The sequence below is a fragment of the Sorex fumeus genome, unplaced genomic scaffold, assembly GCF_029834395.1.
Source record: "Sorex fumeus unplaced genomic scaffold, SorFum_2.1 ptg000165l, whole genome shotgun sequence".
NCBI classification, from domain to species: domain Eukaryota; kingdom Metazoa; phylum Chordata; class Mammalia; order Eulipotyphla; family Soricidae; genus Sorex; species Sorex fumeus.
The window spans coordinates 2,963,190-2,982,246 of NW_026606222.1; the positions used below are offsets into that span (position 1 = coordinate 2,963,190).

A 19,057-nucleotide genomic window follows, 5' to 3' on the forward strand; every position below is an offset into this window, starting at 1 on the left:
TCTTTCTTTCTTTCTTTCTTTCTTTCTTTCTTCTCTCTCCCTCCCTCCCTCCCTTCCTTCCCTCCTTCCTTTCATCCATCCCTCCCTCCCTCCTTCCTTCCCTCCCTCTCCTTCCTTCCTTCCTTCCTTCCTTCCTTCCTTCCTTCCTTCCTTCCTCCTTTCCTTTCCTCCCCTCCCTCCCCTCCCCTCCTTCCCTTCCCCTCCCCTCCCCTCCCTCCCCTCCTCTCCCTCCCCTCCCCTCCCCTCCCCTCCCCTTCCCTCCCTCCCTCCCTTCCTTCCTTTCTTCCTTCCTTCCTTCCTTCCTTCCTTCCTTCCTTCCTTCCTTCTCTCTTCATAACTCTCTTTAGTTCTCTCTCTCCTTTTTCCTTTTGGGTATTATGGTTTGCAATACAGAAACTGAAAGATTATCATGTATATCTCTTTACCTTCTTCCAACACTCAGTTCTTGTCCAGAGTGATCATTTCTAACTTTTTTTTTTGACATACTGGTCTCTTCTCTATCCCAATTGGGCATACCAGTTATGCCAGTCAGAAGGACGAGGGATGCGGGCTACTATTCTCTTCACTCAATGAAGATTCCTCTAGGAACCAGACTCAGTTTGCCTGCATGCTGCAGCCATTTGGTGTATAGAACAGATTTCAGATGAAGAATTTTATGCATCCCAAGAAACAGAGTTTCACCCGGTTAGTGGCGCTGCACCGAGGTGTCTCGCTCCTTCTCTCACCTGGGATAGGGATTCTTTGTTTTGTTTTTATTCTAATCTTGGAAGAGTTTCTCCAGTAACTGATTGGGCAGCTACAGCCTGCATCTTCTTGGCAGCACGCCAGGTATATAATGGGAAAATCAGATCAGAGGGTTACTGAACCTTTTCATTCCAAACTCATTATATTGCAGAGGGCCTGGAGAGTGGCAGCCGTCCCTCTGGCTGTCTCTTGGGGACAGATGGAAGCATTGCACTTAGGCCGCAATGCACAGGCACGTCTCTGGAGTCCAGCTGGTCAGTAGAACGGCATGATCTCACGAGACTTCATAACGAGAGACCATTTGTCTCTGGCCCGACAATCTTAATAACTGTGCAGCTAACCAGATGTCCCAGCTAAGACGGCTCAGACTCCAGTTGGTTCCTCAAGGGCTCGCCACACAGAATCAGCCCTGTGCTTGCAAGAGGAGAAGCAATTAAGTCAACAAATCTTCATTTCCCATCAGCCGTGTGCTGTGCCTGAAACGAAAAGGCAATGATGTGTTTGGGGCAGAACCAACAATAATCCCTGTCGGCTTCAGTCTACGGTGTCTTCAGTTATAGACACAGAGCTTCTGCAATTTTTATATGTTTTATTTTCATAAAGTAGTTCACAATAGTTCATTGCAGATAATATTCAAACACCAATCCCACCACCGAGCACCTTCCCACCACAGTAAGAGGGAAGTGTGCAAAGGTTGTTGCATTTCGGTCTGGAGCCACTCAAGCCCGTATATAAGAGAATACAAGCAAGTACGTCAAAACTAAACAAATGTGAACTTCTTTTGGTACGTAGGTGGGCTAGAGTATAAGAGGTTGTGTGGCCGCAAATGTGGCCACGCACTCCAGGAAATTCTGAATTGCTCTCTTCTGGGAGCTTGGGTTTAAAGTCTCTGGGTCTTGACTATTGATGAGATGACATGGCGCCAGGGGCAGTTTGTGGGTGTGACTGCCAAGCTATTGGAAAACTGGAGAGCTGGGGGGAGGAGGCCCAGTCTAGATCCAAGAGGGCTTGAAGACCTCGGTCATGGGTTCCTGAATACCTGGGTTTTTCTGCCAATTCCCACTTGGATGAGGCTCATCCGAGCACGTGGAGAGAGGCCTTGAGCAGGGCGGCGGTTGGGTTCTGGAGATTTTCGGCTGCCAGGGTTCTGCTTGGGGTGGGAGGGAAACTCAATGGGCCCCCCCTTCCTCTGAGGTGCCCCGGTGAAGACAGCCTGGCGCAGGGTCAGGAGACACAGAGAGCTTCTAGCAGGACTTCAGGGTGACGAGACCAGATCCTGTTCAAGGGCTGCTGAAATTCAGACTCTGTATCTTCCTTCTTTTGCCAGTGACAAAGAAGCGTATCTTCATGGTGGCAGGAGGGGTGGGGTGCTAGCCTCCCAGCTATCATCTTTACACGCCCCAAAGCCTTCTCTTCCCAGGGCTCCGTGTTTTTTTCTTGGGGAGGCCCTATCATCCACCTCCAGCTCGTTGGTTGGACCAGTGGCATGTGGCCATCACTGACCGAATGGAGCCTGGATACGTGACGGGGATGGGAGGGCAGAGTCCTGTGGGATGAGCTGTGTGATAGTTTCTGCCACGGTATCTGGGTGTCCCAGGAATCGAGGAGAGGCAGCCTTAATAGAGACCCGCCTATTAAGGCTCAGTTATTCCCTTAGGAGAGGCTGTACGGAGAAGGTGAACTGCCAAGGCAGCCCCCGTCTTAGGCTGGGGGTTCTTCTTGATTCTTTTGGGGCCACACCAGCTGGATCTCAGAGGCGTTCCTCTAGCGGGGTGCTTGCTGATCTCTCCCTGTGTTGCTTGCAGAGCTGGTGGACCAAACCCAGGTCTTTCATTGACTTTTTGGCCTTTTGGGTCACACCCGCCGATGCTCAAGGGTTACTCTCTGCACTAAGAAATTATTCCTGGAGGTGCTCAGGGGACCATATGGGATGCCTGGGATCGAACCCAGGTCGGCTACGTGCAGGGAAACGCCCTCCCCGCTGTGCTATCACTCTGGCTTCTGAGACCTACATCTTCACATGCTGAGTCTTCACTCAGCCAGCTGAGCTGTCTCCCCTGCCCCCTGCTGGGTCCGTTTGAGTGAACTGCCAGGTAAGGAGAGGAGGGAGAGTGACCCAAGGACCTACTGGTACAGACAGGGGCATGGGAAGAAGGGCAGGCAGTCGGCAGAAGAAGGTCACTGGGGTGGGCAGGGGTCTGATTGCCCTGGGGACCTCAGAGTGGGTAGGGGAGAGCCCTTGTCTTGGTTCACCTTTATTTAATACCATGACTTACAAAGTTGTTCATGATGGCTGGAGTGATAGCACAGCGGTAGGGCGTTTGCCTTGCGCGCAACCAGCCTGGCCAAGCCAGGTTCGATTCCTCCGCCCCTCGCAGAGAGCCTGGCAAGCTACCAAGAGTATTCAATATGCCAAACACAGTAACAAGAAGTCTCACAATGGAGATGTTACTGGGCCCAGTCGAGCAAATCGATGAACAATGGGAGGACAGTGTGTTGCAGTTGTGTTGACTTACAAAGTGGTTCATGATACAGTGGTTGCAGTGACCCACCAGTGTGACCCCCCCCCCCCCCCAGTTCCCTCCACCCTGTCAGCCTCCTCAGCAGGCACAAAATAGTTTACTTTATATTGGATGTTAAAACACACACTAAAACGAAAATGACTCTTGTGTTTAAAATTCCCTTTGTTGTGGGGGGTTGGTATTGGGGTGGGCAGGGTGGCCACATGGGCTGGCTCTGAGGTGGCACATATGGGCTGGTTCTGAGGTAGCACTTGTGGGCTGGCTCTGAGGTGGCACTTGTGGGCTGGCTCTGAGGTGGCCATGTGGGCTGGTTCTGAGGTGGCACATATGGGCTGGCTCTCTGAGGTGGCACTTGTGGGTTGGTTCTCTGATGTGGCACATGTTGGCTGACTCTCTGAGGTGGCACATGTGGGCTGACTCTCTGAGGTGGCACATGTGGGCTGGCTCTGAGGTAGCACTCGTGGACTGGTTCTGAGGTAGCACTTGTGGGCTGGCTCTGAGGTGGCACTTGTGGGTGACTCTTTGTGGGCTGGTTCAGAGGTGGAACTTGTGGGCTGGCTCTCTGAGGTGGCCATGTGGGCTGGCTCTGAGGTGGCCATGTGGGCTGGTTCTGAGGTGGCACATGTGGGCTGGCTCTCTGAGGTGGCACTTGTGGGCTGGTTCTCTGATGTGGCACATGTTGGCTGACTCTCTGAGGTGGCACATATTGGCTGGCTCTGAGGCAGCACTCGTGGGCTGGTTCTGAGGTAGCACTTGTGGACTGGCTCTGAGGTGGCACCTGTGGGTGACTCTTTGAGGTGGCACATGTGGGCTGGTTCTGAAGTGGCACTCGGGGCTGGCTCTCTGAGGTGGCCATGTGGGCTGGCTCTGAGGTGGCCATGTGGGTTGGTTCTGAGGTGGCACATGTGGGCTGTCTGTCTGAGGTGGCTCTCGTGGGCTGTCAGTCTGAGGTGGCCACGTGGGCTGGCTCTGAGGTGGCATTCATGGGCTGTGGGCTGACTGTCTGAGATGGCACTTGTGGGCTGGTTCTCTGAGGTGGCCATGTGGGCTGGTTCTAAGGTGGCACTCGTGGGCTGTTGGTCTGAGGTGGCTCTCGTGGGCTGTCTCTGAGGTGGCACTCGTGGGCTGTCTCTGAGGTGGCCATGTGGGCTGGCTCTGAGGTGGCCATATGGGCTGGTTCTGAGGTGGCACTCGTGGGCTGTTGGTCTGAGGCGACTCTCGTGGGCTGTCTCTGAGGTGGCACTCGTGGGCTGGCTCTGAGGTGGCACTCACGGGCTGACTGTCTGAGGTGGCACTCGTGGGCTGGCAGCACTTAAGGCTGTCCCTCTTCTGAGAGCTGCGGGATCTGGGGCCACTGACCCTCTGACTCGTCCACACTGGACCATTCCTCTCCTGTCCCCTCACACTTTGCAGTGGGGGCTTGTTCTGAGAAGCACATCTGTGGGCGATTTGGTACGCGGATGTTGCGGAGGAGAGACACGAGGGTGCTCGAGTACCTCCCCAACAAGATAATGGCCTGGAGTCTCACAGGACGCCCCAGTGCAAGACAAGTGCCTTCCCCGCTGGGCCCTCTCTCCGGCCCTCCTCATAAAAGCTTTCCTGAATTACTCTCTGTTGAACCCACATGCTCCTCAGTGTGGAGAAGTAATATCAGATCCAGTGAGGGACAGAGATGCTCTCGGTACCCAGGAAAAAGCGACTGAGCCACGGGGAAATGAAAAACAGTAGAGAATCCAGCGAGGCCTCGTTGATTAAAAAATATTATTTCCCCTGCGATTGCTGAGACTTATAACGAAGGCCACATCTCCACGGGAACGCCACTTCCCTCCCTCCCTTCTGCTCTGTCTGAACTCCAAAACATTTCCTCTCTGCTTCTTAAAAATTAGTTTCACTGGGGCTGGAGCAATAGCTCAGTGGGTAGGGCGTCTGCCTTGCACGCGGCCAACCTGGGTTCGATCCCCAGCATCCCATAGGGTCCCCCGAGCACCGCCAGGAGTCATTCCTGAGTGCAGAGCCAGGGGGAACCCCTGTGCATCGCCGGGTGTGACCCAAAAAGAACAAATTAGTTTTGCTCTTTGGACCACACCCGGTGACAATCAGAAATTACTCCTGGCAGTGCTTAGGGGACCAGAGAGGACGCCGGGGATTGAACCCAGGGCAGGTGCGGGCAAGGCCAGTGCCCTACCTCTGTACTATTGCTCCAGGCCCTCTCTTTGTTGCTTTGTTTCTTTTTTGGCTTTTGGGGTCACACCCCTTGATGCTCAGAGGTTACTCCTGGTTCTGTCTCAGGAATTACTCCTAGTGGTGCCTGTCTGGGATGCCGGGGATCGAACCCGGATCCGATGTGTGCAAGACAAACTCCCTACCCGCTGTTCTCAGAGGCCCCCAGGATCACACACTGGGCAGCTTATTGGGGAAACCTGGTGTGTTGGGGCCAGCTCAGGGCCGCACCCCTGCAGGGCTGGCTCTCCATTCTGTGGTCCTACCCTCCACCCAGGTCAGCCGGGACTGAACTCGGCTCCCAGGCAAAGCCACATTCATGGGCCACCCCGACAGTGCCCGGGGCGTGTGTTATGTGGCCCCAGGGAGTGACGTCAGGGCTCTTTCCCCCAGCCACATGCCAGCCCCTCCGTTTCCTCCCTGGGGCGTGGGGAAAGTGTGTTCCCCACGCACTCTCAAAGCATTCCCACCCATCTGACTTTAAAAAGGAAGTGTTTTCATGACTGTCCTCTCAGCCCATGCCCCGCTGTCCTCCTGGGAACGTCAGGTACAAATGCCAATGTTACAGCGAGGAAACTGAGGCTCAGAGAAGTAGGTGGCCTCTAAGACAGACTGACTGAGACGCAGACAAGTGCCCCCCAGTGGCCCGGGTCAGCGCTGTCGCCACCAGCGGGCGCCTGACAGGGTTCGTCTTCAGTGTGGGGGCTTGTTTGAACCCTGGCTCCAGGCTGCGAGAGCCTCTTCCGTTGACCGGCTGAGCTAATAATATCATTCCGTGTTTGATGTGCAGATTCATTGAAAAACATGACTTTCTGTTCCTGTAGAGCCACGGAGCGTGATTCAGGGAGATTATGTTAGAAATCCTCAGGAAAAATAGGATGATGAAACCGACATGATTAGCTTTGCAAAGGGACTGGGAGAAGGTTGGATCGAATAGTGGAAGTGGTAATGGTGATGGGGATGGTGATGGGGATGGTGATGGGGGTGGTGTTGATGGTGGGGGTGAGGGTGATGGTGGTGGCGATGGTGGTGAAGGTGATGGTAGAGGTGGAAGCGATGATGGTGACGGTGGAGGTGACAGTGGTAGAAATGAGGATGTTGATAATGATGAAGATGGTGTTAGTGGTGAAGATGGTGAAGATGGTGAAGATGGTGATGTTGGTGGTGGGTGGTGGTGGCGGTGAGGAAGGTGGAGCCGGAGCAGCTTGATGAGGATGAAGGACAACTGCAGGGACGAGGCGCTCAGTGCACTTGGCGCAGCCCAGTACTTTAGTTTTGGGTCACACCAGCGGTGCTCAGGGCTCACCCCGGCTCTACTCAGGGATCAGTCCTGGCGGGGCTGGGCGGGACCATCTGGGATGCCGAGGATTGAACCTGGGTCCTCTGCATGCAAGGCAGGCGCCCTCCCTGGTGTACCATGGCTTCAGCCTTTGCAGCCTCTAAAGACATTTTATGAAAGAATTCGGGGCTGGCAGGTGGCATGAGGGCAGTCAGGTCCCTGGGCAGTGCTGGAAGGAACCCCCAGAGCGGGGCCACTCCTGAGCCAGGATGGCCCACCCCTCCAACCTCTCCTTTGCATCCCCTCGCGGAAAAGAGAAAAGCAGCAACTTTCCCTCCGCTGCCCCCTAGAGAAACCCCGGGAGGGGGTTTTTGGGGTGTTTGTGAGCTGCGGAGCTGGGCTGCACTCCAAGACCACAGGGGGCTTTGTGGAAAGCCCCCATTTTTCTGCCCCACACCACCTCCTACCCAGGTGCTCAGGAGCAGGGCGCTGTGGGAAGGGTGGGGGGACGACGGGGAACAGTTGAGGTTCGGATGAGCAACGGGACGGGAGGGTGCAGGAGTTGGGGGAAAGTGGGGCGCGGGGGGAGAGGGTTTGGGGAGAGACGGGGTGCGGGGCAGGGGGCCTGGGGGAGACGAGGGGTCGCGGGAGAGGGGCTGGGGGAGACGGGGGCGCAGGGGAGAGGCAGCGGTCGGGGAAAGTGGGGCGCGGGGGAGAGGGTTTGGGGAGAGACGGGGTGCGGGGCAGGGGGCCTGGGGGAGACGAGGGGTCGCGGGAGAGGGGCTGGGGGAGACGGGGGCGCAGGGGAGAGGCAGCGGTCGGGGAAAGTGGGGCGCGGGGGAGAGGGGCGGAGCCAGGCGGGGGCCGGGGCGGGCGCGGGGCGGGCGCGGGTTCTCCATCCGGGCGCGGCGATGCGGGTGCACCTGGGCGCGCTGGCGGGCGCGGCGGCGCTCGGCGGGGCTCTCAGCTTCGTGCTCCTGGCGGCCGCCGTGGGCACGGACTTCTGGTACATCATCGACACGGAGCGGCTGGAGCGCGCGGGGGGCGCCAACCGGAGCCAGCCGGAGCCCCTCAGCTCGCACTCGGGGCTCTGGCGCACCTGCCGGGGTGAGGGGCGCGCGGGGACCTGCGGCGGGCGGGGGTCGGGGCGGGCGCGGGGAGCCCCCGGGGGCGGCCAGCGAGCCCCCCGTGCCGTGTCCCGTGCAGTGCAGAGCCCGTGCGCGCCGCTGATGAACCCCTTCTGGCCCGAGAACGCGACGGTCAGCGACGCCAGCCGCCAACTTCTGAGTGAGTCCGGGGCGGGCGGGGGGCGCGGGGCGGGGGGCACGGGGCGGGGGGCACGGGGCGACCCCGCGCCGCCTCTCCGGGCTGGCAACTTTCCTTCCAGCCCGCACAGCCAGGCTGTGCAGCGCGCGCGCGTGTGTGCGTGCGTGTGCGTGTGTGTGCGAGTTTATGTGCATGTGTGTGTGTCCGTGCGCGCGTGTGTGCGTGTGTCCGTGCGTGCGTGTGTGCCCCCGCGAGCGTGTGTGCCCATGTGTGGGGTGTGTGCACGTGTGCGCGCGCGTGTGCATGTGTGCATGTGTGTGTCCCCGCATGTGTGTGTGCCTGCGCGTGTGTGCGTGCGTGCGTGTGTGTGTGTGTGTGTGTGTGTCTTGGGACAACCTCTGACCCAGATGGGAGGTGGCAGTGGGCCTGAGTGGGCCTGAGGAACAGGCGGGGCCTTTCTTGCTCCCTTTGGGCCCCCCACCCCCCAAGATTGAATATTCGATTGACAAACGTTGGCTGAGTGCAGATGGCGAGACCCAGCCAGGCTTCCTCTAGCTCGCAGGCTGCTGGTCTGGGTGGGGGTGGGGGTGGGCAGCTGGGGGACAGACAGACAGGTCCTTAGCTACTTTTCAGGGTGACCAGTACTGGGAATAGGCCTCCTTGGAGGAGGAGTTGGCTGTTTTAAAGGTCTTGGGACCAGAACCATAGTGCAGCGTGGAGGGCTTTTGCCTTGCACGTGGCCAACCCCTGGCATCCCATATGGTTCCCTGAGCACCACCAGGAGTAATAATCTGAGTATAAAGCCAGAAGTGAGCCCTGAGCATCACTGGGTGTGGCCCCAAAACAAAACAAAACAAAACAAAGAGAGGAGCTCGTATTCCCTAAACACGAAGGGGCCCCTGGACACAGCTATGTGTGGAATGGCTGCGGGAGGTGATGGAGGCAGAGAGCAGACCCTGCCTCAGGGCTCTGGGCGCTCTCGTCCTTGGATCCGCCCCCCTCCATGACTGCTTGGCCCTGGGAGCTGAGCAGAGGCCTGAGGGCTGGGCCGGCTGGGCCAGCGGGGGAGTGGAGCGGGCAGGGGCTTTTCCTGTCTTCACTGATTTCTACCCCCTATTATTGTCTCCTTTAAAAAAAAATCTTGGGCTGGGGCGATTTAACAGTGTGGAGGGCGTTTGCCTGGCACGCGGCCAACCCGGGTTCGATTCCCAGCATCCCATATGGTCCTCTGAGCACCGCCAGGAGTAACTCCTGAGTGCAGAGCCAGGAGGAACCCCTGTGCATCGCCAGGTGTGACCCAAAAAGCAAAAAAAAAAAAAAACCTTACAAAAAATCTTTATTTTTCTCAAGGGGGAAACAGGGACCCAAAGAGGCCAGGGCCAGGTGCTCTGATGGCGAACGAGACTGAGAGCCCTAGGATTGGAGAAAGTGGGCCCCTTTGGGTCACCTTCTGAGCTTCAGACTCTGCTCTCAGGAGCCCTGAGCCTGGCCGTCAGGGCTACCAGGCTACCTCACCCTAGCCCACCCTCCACCCCCCCAATGTCCACTCTGTCCTTTCCCCTCCAGCTGCGCTGGCCTGGATCTGGCCTCATTCCCTCCTGCCCCAGGGCTTTTGCACGTGCCCATCCCTCCAGCTGGATTCTTCCTGCCGCCGTCCTCCTGGCTGGACCCAGCCAGCTTCTGCCCCTGCTAGGGGAAGTGTGGTATTTTGGGGTTCACTCTGTCGCCCTCCCCAGACCGTGAGCCAGATGGGTACAGGGCCTGTGCCGCCCTCATCACGGCCAGGAGTCACCTCTACCCTGTTGGTCCTGGACTCACCTGGCTTCCATTTGGTGAATGAATGAGCCTACAAATGAAACAACACTGTTTCTCCAAGACCCAGAGGCGGGCCTGGGGAGGGAGGGCGCTGGCCTTGTGCGCAGCCAATCTGGCTTTTTTTTTCTTTTTTGGGTCACACCAAGGAGTGCTCAGGGGTTTCTCCTGGTTCTGCACTCAGGAATTACTCCTGGCGGTGCTTGGGGGTCATATGGGATGCTGGGAATCGAACCCGGGTCGGCAAGGCAAATGCCCTCCCCTGCTGAGCTCTTGCTCCAGCCCCACCAACCTGGCTTTGATTCCCGGCATTCCGTATAGTCCCCTAGCCCCGCCAGGAGTGATCTCTGAGCATACAGTCAGGAGTTACTCCTGAGCACTGCTGGGTGTGACTCCCCCCCAAAAAAAAACCATCTTGGGGTGCATTGGGAAATACTGAACCCAATTTATTTTTTTTTAAATTTTTTAAATTTTTATTAGTGAAACACCATGAGGTACAGTTGTAGATTTACAAATTTTTGTGCTTGGGTTTCGATTATACAATGATCAGATACCCATCCCTCCACCAGTGCCCATTTTCCACCACCATGGATAATATCCCTCCCACCCCCATCCCCCCATCCCCCCCTGCCTCTGTGGCAGGGCGATCCCTTGTGTTCTCTCTCTCCTTTTGGGTGTTGTGGTCTGCAAAAGAGGCATTGAGTGGCAAACATGTTCAGTCCATAGTCTACTTTCGACATGCATCTCCCCTCCTGGGAGGATCCTCCAAACACCCTTTATTTGGTGCTCCCTTCTCTATCTGAGCTGCCTTTTCCTCTAGAAAGGGCATTCCCTTTTTGAACCCAATTTCTTGTCGAGAAGGGGAATCTTGACTGAGAGCCAGTGCCCATAGCTGCGGCATCAATATTCATGAAAATTTCCTCTGAAGCTAATGTTATGCTAAGTGTCAACAGGTTGATGCTTGCAGCTGACACGCACCGGCCGTGGCCCACCGGGGCAGCCAGCAGCCCCCTGACCCCCTAGGAGGCTTCCCCTCCAGGGAGGTGAGCTTTGAAGAGGGTTAGAGGAAAGGAGTGCCCATGCTTGCTCCGTTCAGCACCAGGAGAATCTCTGGGAGTTTCATCTCAGAGTTCTTGTTGCAGGAATGACCGAGTTTCTGCTCATGAAGCCGGGAGGTGGGGGCCAAATCCCAGAGCAGATCCTTGGGGGAGGGGAGGGGCGGGGAGAGGTGTCTTCACCTTTCTGAGCCTTGGCTTTTAGATCTGTTCAAATGCTGGGAGTTGGGGAGGCGGCTGAAAGGGCCGGAGCGCAGGCTTGCATGAAGGAGGCCCGAGGTACAGCTCAAGCATCCCAGGGACCATCCTCCAAGCACCGAGCCAGGGATAACCCCTGAAGAGGGTTGGACTGTCCCCTAGGACTAGCCCCTGAGTAGGTATGGGGCTCTGACCACCCCAAATGAGATGTCAGGACCATGAAGGTTTGCTCAGGACTCCATAAACCACTTGGAGGGAAGAAAAAAGACAAGAAAATCGATTTTCCTGGGGACCTCATCTAGGGCCTGGTTGCTGGGTGAATCTCCCCATTGCTTTGGTCTAAAGTCACTGGGGGCCCGAGAGATAGGACAGTGGGTAGGGTCCTTGCATGACGTGTGGTCAACCAGGGTTCGATCCCAGCACCCCAGGTGTTCCCCAGAGCCTACCAAGGGGAAATCCTGAGCACCTCTGGTCATGGCTCAAACCAACCAACCAACCAACTAACCAACCAGAAAAGCACCAGCACAGACAGGGCTCCTTCGACCAAGTCCTCATCAGAACCTGCCCAGCCTTTCTGGAAGCTTGCTGACCAGGTTCTAGCAGGGAAAGCACAGCTGCTTGCTGAAGATTCCAGGGTCCAAAGGTTTGTCTGTGTTCGGGGAAGTCCATCCTCTGTGACCGAGTGCTCAGGGATCCACATGGAACCAGGAGGGAGGGAGGAAATATCCACCTAGCCAGTAGAATCAATCCCAGCGATCAATGGGGTGACAGATGTCACAGCCCTCACGCCCCCCACCCTCCGCCCACCAGCCTCCTGGGGACTCTGCCCCATCACGGGGCTTGGAGCTGACATTCAGTCTCCTTATCACCTCTCTGGGTAACCAGGACAGCCAGCGAGCCGGCACTGATCTTTCTTTGTGCAATTTGGGGACACACCATCTGTCACTCGCTGGGATTTTGAGAAACGGGAAAGCTCCACCTCCACTTTCAGACTGAGGTAGAACCACAGTCATAGGCCACCTTCTGGGGGTCTAGTGTGGGACTTCCTTGACCTCTTGTGGGCTAACAGAGGCACCTCTTCCTAAGGTTACTGTAGAAAGGTGTATTGACACAACCCCATTATGTCCGCCCTAAGTGGCAGCTGGCAGTCTCTTGCCCCTGTGCCTGGCTGCCCTCGCCGGGGGCCCCTTGGAGGGGAGCGGGTTGAGCTTTCCTCCCCGCCCCGACCAGGGCTCCGGCGGCAGCCAAAGACCTCCAGGACCAGCCACCACCATGCTGAGACCACTCTCCGCACACATGAAGGTACTGGCAGAGGGACAAAGTCACGCGGGTTCCGGGACCGAGATCTCCAAGCCTACTCGGATCGGGGCCGGGCATCCTCCACCCAGATCCTCCAAATTCCAGTAGGTGGGGGTCACACCCACCAACTGGCCCCCTGGCACCGTGTAATCCCATCAACGGCCAAGACCCAGAGACTATAAAAACCAGCTCCCGGAACCGCGCGGCCACATTTGCGGCCACGCGACATCTTATTATGACATCTTATTATCTCATTCCTGCTTTGGACAAACTGGCAGGCTACCAAATGTAGCCTGCCCACACAGCAGAGTCTGGCAAACTCCCCGTGGCATACCCAATATGCCAAATCCCAGTAACAATGATGGGTCTCATTCTCCTAAAGAGCCTTGAATATAATCTCAGGGCTAGGATGAAGGAGACGTTACTGGGGCCTGCTCGAGGCAATCGACGAATAACAGGATGGTCATGATTCGTGAAGTGGTAGCTGCTGTTATCATCGTCCTATCATCCAGGAAGCAGAGCAGACTACCCCCAAGACTGTGTGCTAGCAGCAACTCACCCCCAGGAAGAGAATTTTCTAGAATCTCTTTATCCCCAGGGAGAACCCTGAGTCTCCTCCTCTGGAGCTCTTTTACTCTGTGAAGTGCTTTTATTCTTTATTTCAAAACCAGTTTGGAGGGAGGTGCCTACCCTCTGGTGCTCAGGGACAATTGATTTCTGGTTCTGTGACCAGGAGTGACGACCAGCAAGTGCTCAGGGGACCGTGTGGTGCCAGGGATGGAACTGGGGTGGGACCAGTGCAAGAAAAGTTTTGTCTCTTGTAATGTCTCTGTCAGGGCCGGATGTAGAGACCACCCAGGAGAGAGAGAGAGACCCTTGTCAGCATTACGTGCCAAGTCAGCCTCCCAGATGACCCCTCTTGGGGGTACAAGGGACAGGCCTTGGATTTTTCACTCCAAAGAAACCCTACCAGGACAAGTATTCTTACTCCAACAAGAAGCTGGCTTTGCTAGGATATACTGTCTTCCAGGTCAGCTTGGCGGGGCAAGTCAGAAATGTGTTCCCTGGCTGAGAGTGGGAATTATTTTTGGTGCGGAGGGAGTTCTAAGTTCAAGACAGTGAAAGAGTCCTTGGCTGCTACCCGCCAGGAGGTGTCCGCGGGAAGTCTTGAATGGCAGGTGACAGAAACTCAAGTTTCTGGGGGCCTAGGACTCCCCAAAACACATGCTGTTTTGGGCAGTCCAGGTTTCACACCTGGAAAGCTCAAGCCGACTGCATGATGTGGAGAGCTAAACCCTGTTCCTTTCCTCGAGGCCTTTGCTTCTGCTTGGGTTCAGCTTTCTAAGAAATCCTCTCCTCTACTCCAACCAGCAGACTTTGCATTGCCCCATAATTCTGCAATATTTTCAGGGAAGCCTCTCATGGGTTCAAACAGGATCCCGTGCCCCCATCCTGGGCCAATCACTGGGGCACAGAGGGTTTGGGCTGTGCTGATTGGCTGGGCAGAGTCACGTGCACCTTGCCATTCATCGTTGGAAGCAGGACCAGCATCTCCCATCCCTTAGCCAGCAGGTGATTTCTGGGCATCCCTGGCTCTTTCATCAGACTGTTGGGATGAATTGAGAGCACCTGAGCGAAGCTCCCTCCCAGCCCAATGCGCATAGTAGGGCGTCACTTCAGCCCTGAGTCCCTGTACTTCCTGTAGCCTCAGGCTTCCCTCTGTAGAATGGAGCTAATGATCTCAGGCTCCTTTCTGCCCTCGGGAAGAGTTTCTTTCTCACAGGCCCAGGCCTAGCTGTCGGGGATAGAGCCACCGATTGGGCTTTGCCCTGGAAGTCTCAAATTTTTTTTCTTTTAATGAATCATTTTTACACGGCGCCTGGCTGTTCCTCGCTGGGGGCCCCTTGGAGGGGAGCGGGTTGAGCTTTCCTCCCCGCCCCGACCAGGGCTCCAGCAGCTGAAGACCTCCAGGACCAGCCACCACCATGCTGAGACCACTCTCCGCACACATGAAGGTACTGGCAGAGGGACAAAGCCATGCGGGTTCCGGGGCTGAGATCTCCAAGCCTGCTCGGATCGGGGCTGAGCATCCTCCACCCAGATCCTCCAAATTCCAGTAGGCGGGGGTCACACCCACCACCTGGCCCCCTGGCGCCGTGTAATCCCATCAGCGGCAAGACTCAGAGACTATAAAATCCAGCTCCCGGAACCGGACATCTTATCAGGACATCTTTTTATGACTTCTTATTATCTCATTCCTACTTTGGACAAACTGGCAGGCTATCGAATGTAGCCTGCCCACAGGGCAGAGTCTGGCAAACTCCCCGTGGCATACCCAATATGCCAAATACCAGTAACAATGATGGGTCTCATTCTCCTAAAGAGCCTTGAATATAATCTCAGGGCTAGGATGAAAGAGACATTACTGGGGCCTGCTCGAGGCAATCGACGAATAACAGGATGATGAATGAATGAATGAAATGAATCGTTTTTAGTTTTACCTGGCGATGCTCAGGGGTGAGTCCCGGCTCTGCGCTCAGGAATCACTCTTGGTGGTGCTTGGGGGACCCTATGGGATGCCTATGGGTTCAACCCTGGTCAGCCACAGGTAAGGCAGACACCCTCTCTGCGGCACTATCACTCTGACCCCCCAAGGTACTTTTTGTTTGTTTGTTTTGGGGCCACGACCAGTGATGGTCAGGAGTCACCCCTGATGGTGCTTGGGGGACCCAAGGGATTGAACCTGGGTGGGCCCCATGCAAGGCAAACACCCTAACCACAGACATGAACTGAAGGGCTAAGCACACGTGCTGTTTTGGGGACTCCAGGTTTCACCCTCAGCAGTATCAGCTGTGAATCCCCTGCTCCCCCCCCCCCAAACCCCAACTCTCCACCAAGAGGGAAGAAGCAAATCCAGAAGGAAGCAGAGATATTCGTGCCAAAGGAAGCCGAGTGGATGGATGTCCTGTTCCATTCCCGGGTGGGCAAAGGAGGGGGCTTTCTGCACCCAGAGAGGCAGAGACGGCGACCTGGGGGCTTTCTGCACCCAGAGAGGATGAAGATCGAAACTGCTCCAGCAGTGTGAGCTCAGCTCCGGCAGGAGTCTGCTCCACCCGCAGTGCTCCTGGGAAAATGAAGCACTTTCTGGCTCCTCAGCCCCGAGGCTCCGGGAAGAGGCTCCCGGAAGTGCTGGGAGACACTCAGTCCTGTCCCTCGGGGAAGGAGCTGGGCTTTTTACAAACCCATCTCTGACGTGGGGCAGCTGGTGGCTTGCCTGGGAGGCCAGGCCGGTGGCTCCGCCCGGCTCTAGGGAGGTTGTTCACCAGGAAGTGGCCTCACTTGGTCACTTCCCAGTCGCAGCCAGAGGGATTGGCCGGGGCAGAGCTGACGGTTCACGAACCCACAGCTGTGTTCGTGCTGCCCAGGGTTTTCTGAGGAGGAAGGAGAGGAAAGGTGGGACTCAGCCCCTCTCCCTCCCCGGGGTCCCCTCCACAGTGCCGGGAGTGGCAGCTGTGTCCCCTGACTCCCCTAGGCCGGCGGCAGTTAGGGGCGGAGGGTGGTCTCCGCCCATCCTTGGCAGAGTCGGGGCGACCCCTGCTGGCCCCAGGGCCCCGCTCTCGCTCTCACGCTTCACGGTCCCCACCCACATGTGGTCCCTGAACATCCTGGCAGGGCTGAGGTGTGGAGGGGGGTCTCGCCTCTTGGAATCTGGGAATGCGGTTCCCCAGCTGCGTCTCGGCCCCCTTCCCCTGCCTCTCTGCCCCGTCTTCTCCAGGAACCGAGCACTGGACACAGAACCCCCTCCTCCACCCAGCACCCCAGCACGATGGCCTTGGAGACCCTCTTTTTTTTTTTCTTTTTGCATCACACCCGGCGATGCTCAGGGGTTCCTCCTGGCTCTGCACTCAGGAATTACTCCTGGCGATGCTCGGGGGACCCTATGGGATGCCGGGGATGGAACCCGGGTTGGCCGCGTGCAAGGCAATGTCCTACCTGCTATACTGTCGCTCCTACCCGAGACCCCTATTCTTGCCACCCCAAAGGAGGGCCCGTCCTGGGGTCCCACCTGTCCTGTGGTGCCTGGGAGGGGCAGGGGTGTAAGTCGGAGACTCACACAGTGTCGTCTGCCTGGCAGGGCACCCCCAGTGCCCCTAAGCTCCCCACAAGCCCCCAGGCCAGAAACTGCTTGGTCCTTTGTCACGCCCCGTCGTGGGCCCTCGCTGCCCTGGTGGGGTGAGGAGTGGGGAGCTGCCTCCCTGCAGGGGTGAGTGGGGGAGGGCAGGGTGCTGCCTGCGGGGCCCGGCGGCCCTGCCCACCCGCCCTCGCCTCCTCTGCCCGCTCTCTGCAGCCATGCACGGCACCTTCCTCATCCTGCTGCCTCTCAGCCTGGTCCTGATGGTGTTCGGGGGCATGGCGGGCTTCCTCAGTTTCCTCCTGCGAGCCTCACGCCTGCTGCTTCTCACTGGAACCCTCTTCCTCTTTGGAGGTAGGTGCCACTGGGCCATGCGGCTCATGTGCCGTGGGCCCAAGGAATCACAAACTGCGGTGTCCTGGTGCCATAGTGATCATGGTGCCCCGGAACCCAGTGTGTCCCAGTGCCATGGTTCCCTTGGTGCCATGGTCCCCTCAGTGCCAGAGTACTGGGGTCCACAGTACCCACAGTGACACAGCGCCACAGTCCCCACGATGTTATGGGGCCCACAGTGCCAGGCCCACAGTGCCAAAGGGTCCATGTTAAGCACAGAGCTACAAATGCCATGGTACCCGCAATGCTGCAGGACCCACAGTGCCATAATGCCACAGGACCCACAGTACCCACAGTGACACAGTACCATGGTGCCACGGGACCCCAGTACCCACAGTGACACAGTGCCATGGTGCCATGGGACCTACAGTACCCACAGTGACACAGTGCCATGGTGCCACGGGACCCACAGTACCCACAGTGACACAGTGCCATGGTGCCACGGGACCCACAGTACCCACAGTGACACAGTGCCATGGTGCCACGGGACCCACAGTACCCACAGCGACACAGTGCCATGGTGCCACAGGAACCACAGTACCCACAGTGACACAGTGCCATGGTGCCACGGGAACCACAGTACCCACAGCGACACAGTGCCATGGTGCCACGGGAACCACAGTACCCACAGTGACACAGTGCCATGGTGCTATGGGACCCATAGTACCCACAGCGACACAGTGCCGCGGGACCCACACAGTGCCACGGAACCCCCAGTACTCATGGTACCACAGTGCCGGAGGGCCCTAGTGCCCGGCCTGACGCCTCCCTTCCCCCCACAGCGCTGGTGACCCTGGCCGGCATCAGCGTGTACATTGCCTACTCGGCCGCCGCCTTCCGGGAGGCACTGTGTCTGCTGGAGGAGGCGGCGCTGCTGGAGCAGGTGGACATCCGCTTCGGCTGGTCCCTGGCCCTGGGCTGGGCCAGCTTCATCGCCGAGCTGCTCACCGGGGTGGCCTTCCTGTCCGCCGCCCGCGTGCTCAGCCTGAGGCGGGTGCAGGAGGGCGCCATCTGAGCCTGCCCCGGGGACACCGAGGGAGGCGGGACAGTCTGAGAGCTGGGGGGACCGAGCGGCCCCCACTCTGGTTTGTGGCGTGTGCTGTGTCCGTGTATGTGCCCCTGAGTGTCCCTGTACACGTGTGTCCCCATGTGCCGTGTCCGTGTGTCACGCGTGCCGAGCTGGCACTCAAGTGTCTGTGGGGTGGGAGGACAGAGAACCCACGAGAGAGTGGGAACAGCCCCGGTCATAAACTGCCGCAACACTGCCACACCCGGGTTTCCTCTGCCTTCATTTCCCTGTCCCCACCTTTGGCCAAGCGCCGCTTTGAGGACACGGGGGGACCAGAGAGGTTAGGGAAGTCTCCCAAAAATGCACAGCGAGCCAGTGCTCCGGGCCCCAACCCCAGGCACTCTTTCTCTGTCGCAGCTCGGGGGCGTGTCACGGCCTGGAGGCCGCACACTGTCTCCCGGACTCGGGGCTCCTGACTCCCCCACTATGACGTCACCTTGGTCGTGACGACATGTCCTGATGACATCATCACCGCCTCCCCACGACATCCTCCGCCTCCGGCCAGGACACATCGACCCCGTCTGGGACCCCCTCCCTCCCTCTCTCGCGTCCCCGCCCCGACCCAGTGCCCCGGCTCGGGGTGCGTCCGTCTGTCCTGCAGTCCTACTGGGCAGCCGCGGTGGACGGTCCAGGGCCGCCCCTGGCCCCAGGCAAGCCGCAGGGGGAGGGAGGGCGCGGAGGGGGAGTTAGTCGGGCACTGGCCGGGCTCAGCTCGGGGCTCTGCGGTGCTGCCCGCTTGGAGAAACGCTGGACAGGGCCGAGGGGCCAGGGGCCGGGTCCAGCAAGGGGGACGCGCGGTCTCTGCTGTCACCTGCTGGTCGCGGGGCGGTACTGCGGGCAGCCCCGAGCCGTCCACCGTGTCCCCAGCGCCCTCTGCGGGGACACTGAGGCGCTTGGGATGGTTTGGCTGACACCGTCGTGGCGAGGGGCTACTGCAGCCAAGGGCTGGGGCCCACAGTCCGCTGGGGTCCGCTGGGGTCCGCTGGGGCCCCCAGGGGCTGGGACGCCGCCCTCCAGCCCCCGCAGGGGTCTTGCCCACTGGTCAGCAGGGCTGGAGACTGGCTGGGG

At 58.1% G+C, this 19,057-nt stretch overlaps 2 protein-coding genes across 2 annotated transcripts in view; both read left to right on the top strand.

Moving 5' to 3' along the window:
• CARHSP1 (calcium regulated heat stable protein 1) overlaps window positions 1–7,633 on the top strand; it is a 124,668-nt gene extending 117,035 nt beyond the window's left edge. The window contains exon 5 of the mRNA XM_056107428.1: window positions 7,623–7,633. The gene's annotated coding sequence lies outside the window, so the exon portion shown is untranslated. The remainder of the gene's footprint in view (window positions 1–7,622) is intronic.
• Window positions 7,634–7,637: 4 nt separating this feature from the next.
• Window positions 7,638–17,935, top strand: TMEM114 (transmembrane protein 114). Its single transcript, XM_056107425.1, has 4 exons — window positions 7,638–7,872; window positions 7,972–8,052; window positions 16,744–16,881; window positions 17,703–17,935. Exons 1-4 carry the CDS (start codon window positions 7,677–7,679, stop codon window positions 17,933–17,935), a joined length of 648 nt encoding a protein of 215 aa, XP_055963400.1. The 5' UTR covers window positions 7,638–7,676.
• Window positions 17,936–19,057: the final 1,122 nt, after the last annotated feature.